General features: G+C 41.5%; 2 protein-coding genes across 2 annotated transcripts in view; both read left to right on the top strand.

Annotated features, from left to right (window-relative positions):
* The window catches only part of KLHL3 (kelch like family member 3), a 139,746-nt gene that overhangs the window by 18,413 nt on the left and 108,150 nt on the right, over nucleotides 1-13,183 (top strand). The window lies entirely within an intron of this gene.
* On the top strand, nucleotides 1,312-4,289 carry HNRNPA0 (heterogeneous nuclear ribonucleoprotein A0). Its single transcript, XM_084884658.1, has one exon. The coding sequence runs from the start codon at nucleotides 1,834-1,836 to the stop codon at nucleotides 2,734-2,736; it is 903 nt and encodes a 300-aa protein (XP_084740784.1). The 5' UTR covers nucleotides 1,312-1,833; the 3' UTR covers nucleotides 2,737-4,289.

A 13,183-nucleotide genomic window follows, 5' to 3' on the forward strand; every position in this document is an offset into this window, starting at 1 on the left:
TGTTACAGAGCCCTTACTATGAACCAGGCAGGCATTGGGCTCTTTGCCCCCAAACCTTATTATCCCAAATGTAGATAGCCTTTTTATATACACTTGGAATAATATTTAAACTCAATATAAAATTCCAGACATTCATAATATCAAGAGCCCTCTATCTTGTATCAAAACCTGCTCCAAACTGGTCCCTTTGAAACTTACGTAGCTTTGTCTCCTCCGGAATTTGTTCAAACTCCCTATAGAAATCTTTAGTCGTTGACTCTGGAATTCAATGCAACTTCCACCTCTTTCACAAATCATTCCTCTTCAGTATTTACCACATGGTTTGGGGAGCTCTTGGTCACATAACGCCTCATCTTATGTCCCACTCAATGTATCTTGTTTGGCACACAAAGGTTCAATAAATAGAAGCCATTATAATTTTCTTGCATTCCCATCTTAGTGAGGATCTGTAAGGCCAAGTATCAGGGGTGCGTGATATTTGTATGTAATGTTCATGTGTTCAACTCCCTCAGCTTTCAGTCTGGTATTAAACACCTTTAAGAAGGTAACGTTTTAAAAAGAAAGCAACGTATATATAACGTAAACTAAACATATAAAACGTCTTCACTTAAAGTGAAACGTCTTCTGTGGGAGTGCGCGAAGGAAGGCAGCGAAGGGCGTCGCAGAAGGGCTTCACGGACTGCCAAGGGTGGCCTGGGCGGTACAGGCTGAAGCCCTTTGGCACGTCGCTCTCCTCCTCAGCGCCTCAGGCTCGCTTCCGCGCAGGGCCACGTGCCAATGTTTAGTTTAACTGCGCGTCGGGCCACTGTAAACGGCCAATAACCGCCTTTCCCGACCAGGCCTCTACCTCCCATCTTTGTGCGGATGGGAGGGGCGAGGGCGCCAGGTGTAGCGCGAATACATCCAGGCCCCCAAGTCCCAACAGTCAAGTTTTCAAAAAACCCGCGCGTGGCGCCCCAGGCCGCATCCGTTGGGAACGGCCCCCAGAGTGCCTCCGCGCATCGCCCCTCCCAACCCCCTGCCAGCCCGGGGCGGAGGAGGTGTGAGGCTGCTGCAGGCTCCGCACGTCGGGGGCGTCGGGGCCGGCGCGCTCCGGGGAGCGCGCCCGTCCAGCGGCTGCAGAAAACGGAAGTGGGTGGAAGCGGATTACGGTGATTGGCTGAATTGACTTGTCTCTCAAGGGGCTGGCGCGAACGCCACTGCGGAGTTGGGCGAGGGGACACGGCAAGGGGAGGGGTAAAATCACTGGGAACAGCCGCGGTGCTGGGTGCAAATGAATCGCGGAGGTGCGGGGAGTGCAGGGGGAGTCTCTCGTCAGGGCACAGTGGAGAGCTCGGAAGTAAAAGCGGGCCGGTAGAGGCAAGGCAGGAACGGGGCAGGCCGTGAGCTGGGATAGATCGCGGAGGGCGGGGAGTCTGCGATCCAGAGCGGCGCTGCGGCGCGGTAGGCGGGACTAAGGAGAACCAGGCGGGGATTGGCGGGTAGCCCTGGGCTGCCGTACGTCGGCGGTGACGCACGTCTCGGGGAGGGTGCGCGCGCGTTCAGCGGCCTCTTTGTGTGGTGCCCTGATAGGGGATCGGAGGTGGCGGTAGCTGCGGCCTTGGTTGTCTTCCAGTTTCCTCGGCTCGCCCTCTAGCCGGCATCTCTCCCCTTCCCTCCCCCTTCCTTTTCTCCTCCTTCCCTCCCCTTCCCTCCTTCCCTTCCCCGTCGGCGATCGGCGGCGGCGGCTCCGGCAACGGCTGGGCCCGGTCTGTGAAGAGGCCTTAGCCAACGATAACGGCGACGGCGAAACCTCGGAGCTCGCAGGGCGGGGGGAAGGCCCGGGCCTTGGAGATGGAGAATTCCCAGCTGTGTAAGCTGTTCATCGGCGGCCTCAACGTGCAGACGAGTGAGTCGGGCCTGCGCGGCCACTTTGAGGCCTTTGGGACCCTGACGGACTGCGTGGTGGTGGTGAACCCCCAGACCAAGCGCTCCCGCTGCTTCGGCTTCGTGACCTACTCCAATGTGGAGGAGGCCGACGCCGCCATGGCCGCGTCTCCCCATGCCGTGGACGGCAACACGGTGGAGCTGAAGCGGGCGGTGTCCCGGGAGGATTCGGCGCGGCCCGGTGCCCACGCCAAGGTTAAGAAGCTCTTTGTCGGCGGCCTGAAAGGAGACGTGGCCGAGGGCGACCTGATCGAGCACTTCTCGCAGTTCGGCACGGTGGAGAAGGCCGAGATCATCGCCGACAAGCAGTCTGGCAAAAAGCGAGGCTTCGGCTTCGTGTATTTCCAGAATCACGACGCGGCAGACAAGGCCGCGGTGGTCAAGTTCCATCCGATCCAGGGCCATCGCGTGGAGGTGAAGAAGGCCGTCCCCAAGGAGGATATCCACTCCGGCGGGGGCGGCGGCGGCTCGCGGTCGGGCCGGGGCGGCCGGGGCGGCCGGGGCCGCGGCGGTGGTCGCGACCAGAACGGCCTGTCCAAGGGCGGCGGCGGCGGTTACAACAGCTACGGTGGTTACGGCGGCGGCTACAATGCCTACGGCGGCGGCGGCGGCGGCTCGTCCTACGGTGGCAGCGACTACGGGAACGGCTTCGGCGGCTTCGGCAGCTACAGCCAGCACCAGTCCTCCTACGGGCCCATGAAGAGCGGCGGCGGCGGCGGCGGCGGCAGCAGCTGGGGCGGCCGCAGTAACAGTGGACCTTACAGAGGTGGCTATGGCGGTGGGGGTGGTTACGGAGGCAGTTCCTTCTAAAAAAAAAAAATTTAATGTCTGGGATTGACTTTAGGGGTAGCTGTTTTCAATAACCCTAGGGTCAACTCCTGAGTTCCGTTCCCTCCCACCGCCTTCCCCGTTTTGCCCTTGGGGGAGCCGCTTCTAAGGCTGCTTACCGTTAGGGGTATCGCCCTGTTTGCCTGCCACCTCTCGTCTCTCCCTTGGAAGATGACTCTGCCCCACATACACATTTTTGTGTTAGTTATTGATGGACTCTATTTTTTTATTATTACTTGGACCTTGGTCGTTTTTATACTAGCAAAATGTCTTGTTTTAATTTGTGTTTTTTGGGGAGGGAGGGAGTGAACTTGCTGATTCTGTAGCAACACCTGGGTGGGTGGGGGTTGGGGTGGGGGGTTAGTTTACTTTGTTGTAAGGACTTGATACCTGGCTACAGCGTTTTCTATGAAATCTACTTGGATCCCATGCCTGAAATTTGGAAGCATATGTACAAAAATCATTTTTACGTTTTATTTTTAATAAATCATTGTGTTTGACCGTACATGTCTAACATTTTTTTTCTAGGATCCATTCCGTACCGTTTTAAGGGATACTAGTTGAAAAATTTTCGTGTTAATTCTTAATTTTGATGTGTACTTAGACAAACTTTTAAAAGGTCCTGTGGTTTTTATTTTTTTCTGTTGCCCTGCTAGTGACGTGTTGAATTTTATCCCTTTACAGGCAAAACTTTTGAAATGGTGGATGCGGCTTTTTAGGATCTTTAAAATTTCTGTGCATCCATCTCTTGTACCTAAAGGATTTGCATATCATCTTGACATGATTGGTTACTTCTTTCTATGAGAATTTACTTCAAAGTATGTACTGTGCAGTTCTAAAATATTGTGTTAAGCATGTGTTTTCATTCATATAAACTGTTTAAAAATTTTCAGATGGCCTAGTTTCATCCCTCTTATTGGTTTGTCTGAAATGAATGGTTACAATAAGGGTTATATTTTACCCTCTAAAAATGCATTTTTGTATTTTCAGTGCAGGTTTAAATGTTTTTATCCTGTAGCTGCTGGCCTCATGGAAATCCTTTCCCCAGTGTTTGTAGCGCCATCTACTGACAGGATGGCATTATGTGGGCAAAATTTGTTTAAAAACTTGAGTTTAGGACAATTGCATCAGATTTAGAAGTTTTGCCATCAAAAATCTGTGCAGACTTGGTTACACATTTACTTGTAACTAAGGTGGGCTTTATAGGAATGTAGTTATGAGTCCATATTACAATTGCCCTTTTTACATGAGATTTGAAAATGTAAACTGCTATGCATAGCTTGGGCAATGGCCCCAAATTGCTATGACAACTAATGAACCAGCTACTGTACTGGTATCTTAGATGCAAGTTGTAAAGCAAAATATCTGTATTCTGCTTGGTTAACAAATGTATATTTGTAGCCCTTGCAATAGATTTCAAGTTGTTGTTTATAAAAAAACAAAACAACGATATAGGAGAAAATTATCTTCCTGGATAGAAATATAGAATAGTAGCAACGTTTATGGATATAACAAATAAAGAATTCTTTACACGATGGAGTGAGAGTATGTATAACCTGGTGGGTGGGTTCAGAATACCTGTTAATCTAGTACATTTAATTTAATGTTATAAAGTACTTGGCTTCAATTTTGCTGCCAAAAGCCCAGCTAAGAAGCTTTGTGAAGGAGATTATTGGACTTAAAAGGATATTTTAACATCTGACCCCTTTTCTCTTCTAGTTCTTGTCACTATATATATTTTTAAGATGCTTGCCAAAATTTCCCCCCCTTAATTATCAGTGCTCTACTCTCAAGGGGAAGAAAGGTCAAGATTGCTAAGATAGGTTATGGCTGTTCGGTTGTCACTTTAACAAAGGGTAGCTGATACTTGGTATAAATATCTAAGTGTATTTCTATGGCAAATAGGATAGATGTTTTTGTACATGGAGTAAACAAACACAAGGTATTTTGCTCTCAAATGTTTCTACAGGGTGGTTTTTTTTTCTCTTCACTTTCAGTGAATCCCTACATGTGGGCTTTATTTAGTTATTTGGTCTAGTGTTTTAGAGTTCTGTAGGGTACAGAGAATGATATGCTTAAATTGTTTCGATTGTCACTGTTCATCTTTACTCAGTTTTAGTGGAAGATCTATTTTTTTCTGGGAAAGACCATCTTTTGGAGGGTTTTCAAAAGTGATAAGATTGTTGTCATTTTGAATTCCAATATAGTGACTTCTAAAATTGAATTATGTTAAAGTAACTTCTGTTTGCTAGGAAAGCGACTTAGTGTTCTGTTTAAGGTATATTAATAGTTAGCTATATTGTCATGTGTGTGCCTTTACAAATTCTGACTGGTATTTACTCTTCAGAATTCCTTTTGTCAATTTTTATGCAAGCATTTTTGGCATGTGGGACTTTTATTGGGAGAAGGGGCAACCAGTTGTATGTTTTGATTTCTTTGAGTACAATTTGTTTTCCTATTGTGGAAAACTTGTGTATACAGTATTTTTAGTATAAATTCAGTGGTAGTCATTAGTTAAAAGTGGTTTAAAAGGTCTTTAAAAATTGGTAGTAATTTCAAATTTTAAGCTTGCATTTGGTATTATTCATAGTGGTAACTATCAAATTAGAATGATAATGGATTGTTTCCTATAAATTAGTGATTTGGGAAAAGATTTCATATTGAAATATTTCACCATACATTTTTGTTTTTAAGCAAGGTTAAAAGATTGAGGATACTTGAGAATTTGGTATTTATGATTATTTAAAGACCAGAAGTAATTAGTTATTACTTAATTTGTAGCCTTATTTACTTTTAACTGCTAAATTTTCTGAAATTTAGGAATTTGCATTTAAAAATGCCTGTGTTTTTGCTGATTGAAAATGCATGTTTGGATGTTGGGTTGATTTGAACAGAACTGCATCTAGACATTATGCATATTACCCAAAAAAGCAGCATTTGTACTTTGGGTAAGTCTCTTCCATTTTAACTAGTTTTCTGAGTCGGAGAAGATTTTGATCACTAGGAAAAATTGCTTCTATTTCCGTTTCAAATGCCCTATTTTGTTTTCTTCTGAAACAGCCACGAAGATCATCTCTAAACCAAGGGAGGACTAGGCTTTTTTTCTCTTCTTAGTATTTTACTAAAGGTTAATTTTTTTAATGTTTTTAAAAATATATATTTTATTGATTTTTCACAGAGAGGAAGGGAGAGGAATAGAGAGCTAGAAACATCGATCAGCTGCCTCCCCCTGGGGATGTACCCGCAATCAAAGTACATGCCCTTGACCGGAATTGAACCTGGGACCCTTCAGTCTGTAGGCTGACGCTCTATCCACTGAGCCAAACCGGTTTCAGCTAAAGGTTAGTTTAATGTCCCTTTATCTCATACTTTTTATTAAAAGTGGATATAAAAAAATTACATTTTTTTTCCAATTAAAAAGTCCCATGAAATAATAAAGCTAAAAAATATACTTTCTGCTATATGCTACAAAAGTGTTGCATAACATTTGGATTATACTTAAAGTCACAGAAAATACCAGCATTACAAGGAAATAGGGAATCCAAAAATCTTACTGAATCTTGGGGCTCTGGTATATTTTTGAAAATAACTTAGAATTAGCTGCTTATAAACCAAACTAAAGTGAATAAAAATCCTATCTATGTGAGCAAACCTTCTCAAGGATAATTTTTGTTAATAGATACATATATTCAGCTAGATCTTTAATCCTCCTCACCTAAAGATGTGTTTTTATTTTTTAGAGAGGAAGGGAGAGAAAAACAGTGATCAGTTGTCCCCTTACATACCCTTCGAACCCACAACTTAAGTACAGGTATGTGTTTTGACTCTGAACCCACAACCAGCCACCTGGCCAGGCCAGCTAGATATTTTTGTGTGCACTGAGGTTAATTTAAAAATAAGTTTATATAGTCCAGTTTATGTGTATTCTCCCATATATGTCTGTATACTGTTGCATAATATAGTTAAAACACAACTTAGAACATTCCTTTATTGATGAATAAGAGTTTTCTTCCATTGCTGCTAGGAATAATGCAGTGATTATCATCAAATATATACTTGGTTGATGAAATAGCTACTTCAGAGTTAAATGTGCTAGATAATGCAGCAGTTGTCTGGTGTAAGTATTTTTCAGTTCTCAGTATACATATAGAAAAAGGTACATACTCATTTTTTAAAGCTTTAGGGTAAATTCAATGAGAACATTTTACTGAAAATTGTAAAAGCAGATTATATATGATAACACAGTCAATGACTTTTGTCTTCCCTTTTTGTATTCACCAATGGTTTTACTGCAGAGATACTTCCCAGTTTTTCCATATGATGTCTGCACATAAGACTTAGATAGCATTATTTACTGTGTTGGCTATATGCTTTGCACTGTTAAGCACTTTGCAAAGCATCATTTCATTTATCTTAGAATAATTCTATGATGAGATCCTAATATCTGTATGTTGCATAGTAGCTACAGGCTTACCTAATTGAAATAATTTGTGTGAGATCATGTAGCTATTGAGAACAAGAAATGGGCATCTGTGCTTGCATTTAAAAAGCACATTGTAAGGTAAAAAACAAAACCTTGTTTTCTCCCAGTACCCTATAACCTCTATTAAGTTATCTCTGCGTACTTCTAGATCTTTTTATTGGCACCAATACCATAATTTATTAATTAACACATTTCCAGTTTTTCCTCTCATAATTTAAAACTTCTGCAGGTCTTGTTTTGCCATTTATAACGTCAAAGAGGAACAAAAGTATAGGAGCCTGGCTAAAGACATTGGTTATATAGATAACCAGCTAGTCCTCTTAAATCTGCTAGGGCCCTGCAAGGATTTGTTGGATATTTTACAGTTAAAATACCAATTTTGCTTTGACTTTTTTTTCTTCTGATTTTTGTTTTAGTTTCTTATGAGAAATACTTGATTAAAAAATAAGTAATTCATCTTTTAAAAACAAGGCTGCCCTAGCCAGTCTGGTCAGCAGCCTGCGGACCAAAGGGTCCAGGGTTTGATCCTATCAAGGGCACGTATAGGCTCCTCCCTGGCCCTGGCCCTGGCTCTGATCAGGACTCCTGTAGGAGGCAATGAATAGATGTGTTTCTCTCACATTGATGTTTCTATCTTTCCCTCTCCCACTATTTTTCCCTAAAAATCACTGGAAAAATATCCCCTGGTAAGGATTAACAAAACCAAAACCAAAACACCAAACAAACAATAAAAAGCCTAAGTGCCCTTTATTCTGAAGGTGCTATATACATTGAGTTTTGGGATTATTTTGTAGCAATAAATACGCTGTTTATTGCTCTTTGGTTTATCCTACTTAAAACTTACAGCATATTTCAGTTGTGTGTTAATAGAGGATTTTTACTATAGAAATCGTCTTTAGTTGAATTTTAAGTGATTTACCAAATACTTAAGCTAAAGAGGAGAAAATAACGGAAAGTGTATCCTGGGGAAGGTTTGCTCTGGATCCTTGCTGGGCAATAATCCAATTGAAATGTGAATTCAGAGCTTACTATTTAACCTTGGTAAATTAAGTTATTCGGACTTCCTATGTGCATGAAGACTATAGTCACTTGAATTCTAATTTGAAAATGTTACTCTTTTCATCATATTTGGTTATTATTCAGTAACAGCCTTTAAGAGGAACCCTTAGATTAGCTCTGATTTGAATACTTGAAAATTTATTGAGCATGACCTAGCTAAACAATCAATAAGGAGCAGTCCTTGCTCACAAGGCACCCACAGTTTCGTTGGTGTGGTGGAATTTAAGGAATTGTGATAGAGTGGGCATTTCAGTCAGAGAGAGATGAGCCATAGTGGGGACCTTCTATGTGGGTCAAGGAAGATGTTAGACATTAGGACTAGCTTTGAAATTTGAATGGAAGGGCATTCATCCCACAGCTTATGGCAAAGTTCATAGCATAATGTATTGGACTCCTTTATTTTTAATTGTTATATCACAAAGACCCTTAAAAGTACATCATCCATTTTTATTTTGCTTTATTTCATGATTCGTGATTTTTGGTAAGTATTAACAAAAATCACCTTAAGGGAGACAACTTAATCAGTTGAGATCCTAAATTGAAAAATGATAATCATTATCTATGTACATATAAAAGGCTAATACATGAAGTGTCCCCTTGGGAGCCTGGCCAGGAGACCAGGAGTTCAATCACTCCCTAAGATGTGACCACCAGGAGGCAGTGTGGAATGAAGGCAGGCCCCGGCTGGTAACTGGGGAAGGGAGACACCAACTGGCAGCCAGGGAAGGAAGGCTGGCCAGGCCTAGGGACCCCTGAGCACAAACTTCATGCACTGGGCCTCTAATATATTAATTATATAGTAGGCCACTGTTAGCATTGTGCTCACCATCTTTGCATTGTCTTACGTCTTTGCTATATTTTGACTTATTAGCTGACTTTAAAATACAAATTTTTTCTTAAAATACAGTTTTGTTAGGAAATAACTTTTGCAATCATTAACACAGTTTTTGAAGAAAAAGTAACTGCATTTGCTATAATTGAAAGGTTTATATGTGTCCTAAATTTTACTTTAAAAATAAAGTTTATAGCCTTAGGTGGGTTGGCTCAGTGGATGGAGTCTCCCTAAGGACTGAAGGGTTCCTGGTTCGATTCTGGTCAAGGTCATGTACCTTAGTTGCAGGATCCTCCCTGGTCCAGGTCCTGGTTGGCATGTGCAGGAGGCAACCCATCGATGTGTTTCTCTCACACTGGTATTTCTGTCTTTCCCTCTTTTGTTCTCTAAGAAATCAGTGGAAAAATATCCTTGGGTGAGGATTTTAAAAATAAAGTTAACAGTTGTATAGTTTTGGGGGAGGTGGGGTTAGTTTGAAAAATTAGTGGACATGAATCAGCCTCAAGTTAATTTGAATTTAGCACATTATGAATGTTCTTGATGCTTAAATTTAGTTTTTTACTAAATATGTGTGGAAGTGTCTTACTTGGGAAATAGAATTTATTATTCATTTCAAAGAGAAGCACACAACTGGTTTTGGAAAATTAGTCTTTGGCATTGGAACTGGCTTTGGGTGAATGAATCCTGCCTAAATTATAATATAAATGTTGCAGATAAAACATTTATCTGAAAAAGGAAATAATTGAAAACTGCTTTTAAAAAGGACCCCCAACCCCCAAATAAAAAGGAATCCCAAAGTTGGACGGCTAGAAAGGAAATTGAGTCATGTACTGCTTCCACCTACTTTTTTACTTGCACTGGAGCTGGAAGATTTGAATATTCAGAGAGGGAAAGGATTTAAAAAGATACTTTGCCAGGCATTCTACTCATAGTTGTGTGCTTTCTTTTCTACTCAAGCAGATTTTCTTTGGCTCCATTAATTTTTCTACCATTTTATATGGTTTGCTTAAAAAAAAAAATACCTGAAATAGGTTTGTGTCCATATCCTGCTCTAAAATTCTCTGATATGAACTTATACCGTTTAAATAGTATGCCTATTTCCCAGTGGTTACCATCTATTTTATCAGGTATTGATTACCTTCTTTTTGCAAAACACATCTGGGATCCAGACATACATAGCAGTGGGTTCCTGTCTTAAAATAGCTTGCATTCTGGTTGGGATTCTATTTCTTTTGAAATTATGTATCCATTCTTTTTCAGCGTTGTAGCACCATCTCATATTGTCACATCATGCAGACAAATTAGAGTTAGTCTTGTTGTTTAGTGTACATTTTCTGATTACTTGTTCAGTTAACATAAATGATGCATTTTTTTTTCTTTGACGCATATATTGTGAAGAAATTTGCCTCAGAGTAGGCATCTGATTTAATATTTTATAATTCTTAAGGACATACATCTTAGCATCAATAGACCAAGTTCCACCTTGACCGGTGTGGTGGTGTGGCTCAATTGGAGCCTTGTCCCATATAGGGAAAGGTTATGGGTTTGGCTCCTAGTCAGGGAACATACTTAGGTTGTGGGTTTGATCCTTGGTTGGGGCACATATGGGAAGCTACCAATTGCTGTTTCTCTCTCCCTTCCTCTTTAAAATCAATGAATGTTATTGGTTGAGGATTAAAAAAAAAAAAGGACCAGGTTCCATTCCTGACCCTGTCACTTTCTAGCTCTATAATCTTGAACAAATTAGCCTGAATCTGTTTTCTTTCTTTAAAAAGGAGAGACTACTAATAATGTCTGTGTCACAGGGTTGAACAGATTCAGTGAAAATTCATTTAAAGTAAAAGGTCTTACTATTGTCACTGATGCATAGTATTGCTAATATTAGAACCTCCAATAAGAGGTGTGATTGACTAGCACACCTCATCCTCATCCCATCACATAGTATTTGAATAACTCTTGAAAAGAGTAGTGATATAAGCATATGTAGTCCATATAGCAGTCTTAGTAACTGAGATTTGGTTTTTAATCTAAGCTTTACTAAACCCTGAAGACTTGCTGGGTTAGCTTGGATGTGGGGACACCATACCTCTACTGCTTCAACTTTAGTGGAGATATCAACCATTTAGCTCTCTGTGTTTAAGTACTTGCTACTATAAGGAAGATAAAAATAATGTGAAGGTTGAGGACTGGTGACTTCCAGGTAGTAAGAAAGATTAAGAGAAGCACTGTGGATAGATAGAGCATTTGACCTAAAAAAATTGGCCACAAAAAGGGGGGTGGGGAAGAGGTAATTTTAAGTAGATGGACAAAAAGGCAGAGACATGGAATATGTACAGAGAAGTATGTCTCCTATGTGCTAAACACTCCTAAGTACATTTACAAATGTTCTCATTGGTTCCATTCAGTAATCCTCTTTTCATAGATTAGGTACCCGAAGCTTATCTCAGAAAGGGGAGGTAACTTTCCCAAGGCCACTTGCTGGTGACGTGATTGAGCTGGGGAGGAGAATCCAAGTCTGACCAATTTCAATGGTGTACACTTTCCAGTAACCTTCATTTGCTTCCAAATACAAGTGGCTAATCTGTACTAAAGTTAAAGGAGAGTTGTGGGAAATAAATTGGGAAAAGCTGAAACTGCATACTTAAGTCTTTGAGTAGTACGCTAATCTGGCAGGCAGTGGAAGTCACTAAAGGGTTTTTTCAAGTTTCTTTTTAAAATATATTTTTATTGATTTCAGAGAAGAAGGGAGAGGGAGAGATAGAAACATCAACGATGATTGGCTGCTTCCTGCACCATCTCCCCTCCCTCTACCCCCGCCCCCATTCCCACCCCAGGAGAACAAGCCCACAACCTGAGCGTGAGCACTGACGGGGGAATTGAATCATAACCTCCTGGTTCATAGGTCAATGCTCAACCACTGAGCTATAGCAGGTGTCACTAAAGGTTTTTGAGCAACAATAGTGGTAGTGAAACTAATTTAGAAAGATTAATCCAGTAGCATAGGTGTCATTTGAATGTTTTAGGTGGCAAGACGGCTAAGTTAAACTAACAACTGATATTAACCAGTAAGAAAATGAAAGCATGTACAAACAGGCAGAACTGGAAATGGACTGAAAGGGAATTTGAGGGAAGCTGTGAAAGTATAATTGGCAAATGATTGGATATGTGGGGAATAGAGGAGGAGGAGTTGAATCAATTATTGTGTGAACAGAAGGAAGGGGATGCCATGGAGAATGGGAAGAGATTTAGAAGGAAGTTTGGACATAGTTGACAATGCTGGTAAGCACATTGAAGCATTGTTTCTTTAAATCCTCATCCAAGAATATGTTTATTGATTTTGAGAGAGAGAGACATGGATGTGAGAGAGAAATATTGATCAGTTGCCTTCAGTACATACCCCAACTGGGCATTGAACCAAACCTAGGTCTGTGCCCTGACCGGGATTGAACCTGCCGCCTTTTGTTTCGTGGGATGATGCTCCAACTGGGTCACCCGGCCAGGTCCAAAGCATTATTTCTTTTGGAGATAGCTTTACAAAGTGGTTTCTATGATGAAGATTATCTTTTTTCTTCCTGAGCTATTCTCCACTTTCCTATTCCTTGCTCTGTGTTAATAACTGGGCACTATTTTCTCTGGCTTCATTTTGGGTTTGGACAGTGGGAGCAACTAGCAGGAGATTTGGAGAGGGAGAAAGGTAACATCAAGGTATTTGTTTCCTGTCCCCAAATATATTCAGCAAACAGGTTATCAGTGGCCACATTTTTGCTCCAGTGGCTGTCACAGCTCTGTCTTTTGGTAACTACTCCCTTTTGCTACTTTAGGCTCCCTGTTGCTGGCCCCCAGATGGTTCTCCAAACAGTGTTTCCTTGACTGTGCCCACACTCTTGTAAATAGTTACTTTTATTAAGATTTCAGCAATCCTTTTGAATGTGCCAAAAGTTATCATCTCTTCAGTGCAAAAAATTTTAATCCCCTCCACAATTTTCTAATGACTTGATCTCCCAGGCACCACCATGCCTGAAGAAGACCTATTTTCACCCTAGCCAGCTTGACTC

Source organism: Pipistrellus hanaki (assembly GCF_964339955.1).
Source record: "Pipistrellus hanaki genome assembly, chromosome: 5".
In the NCBI taxonomy this organism is placed as follows: Eukaryota; Metazoa; Chordata; class Mammalia; order Chiroptera; family Vespertilionidae; genus Pipistrellus; species Pipistrellus hanaki.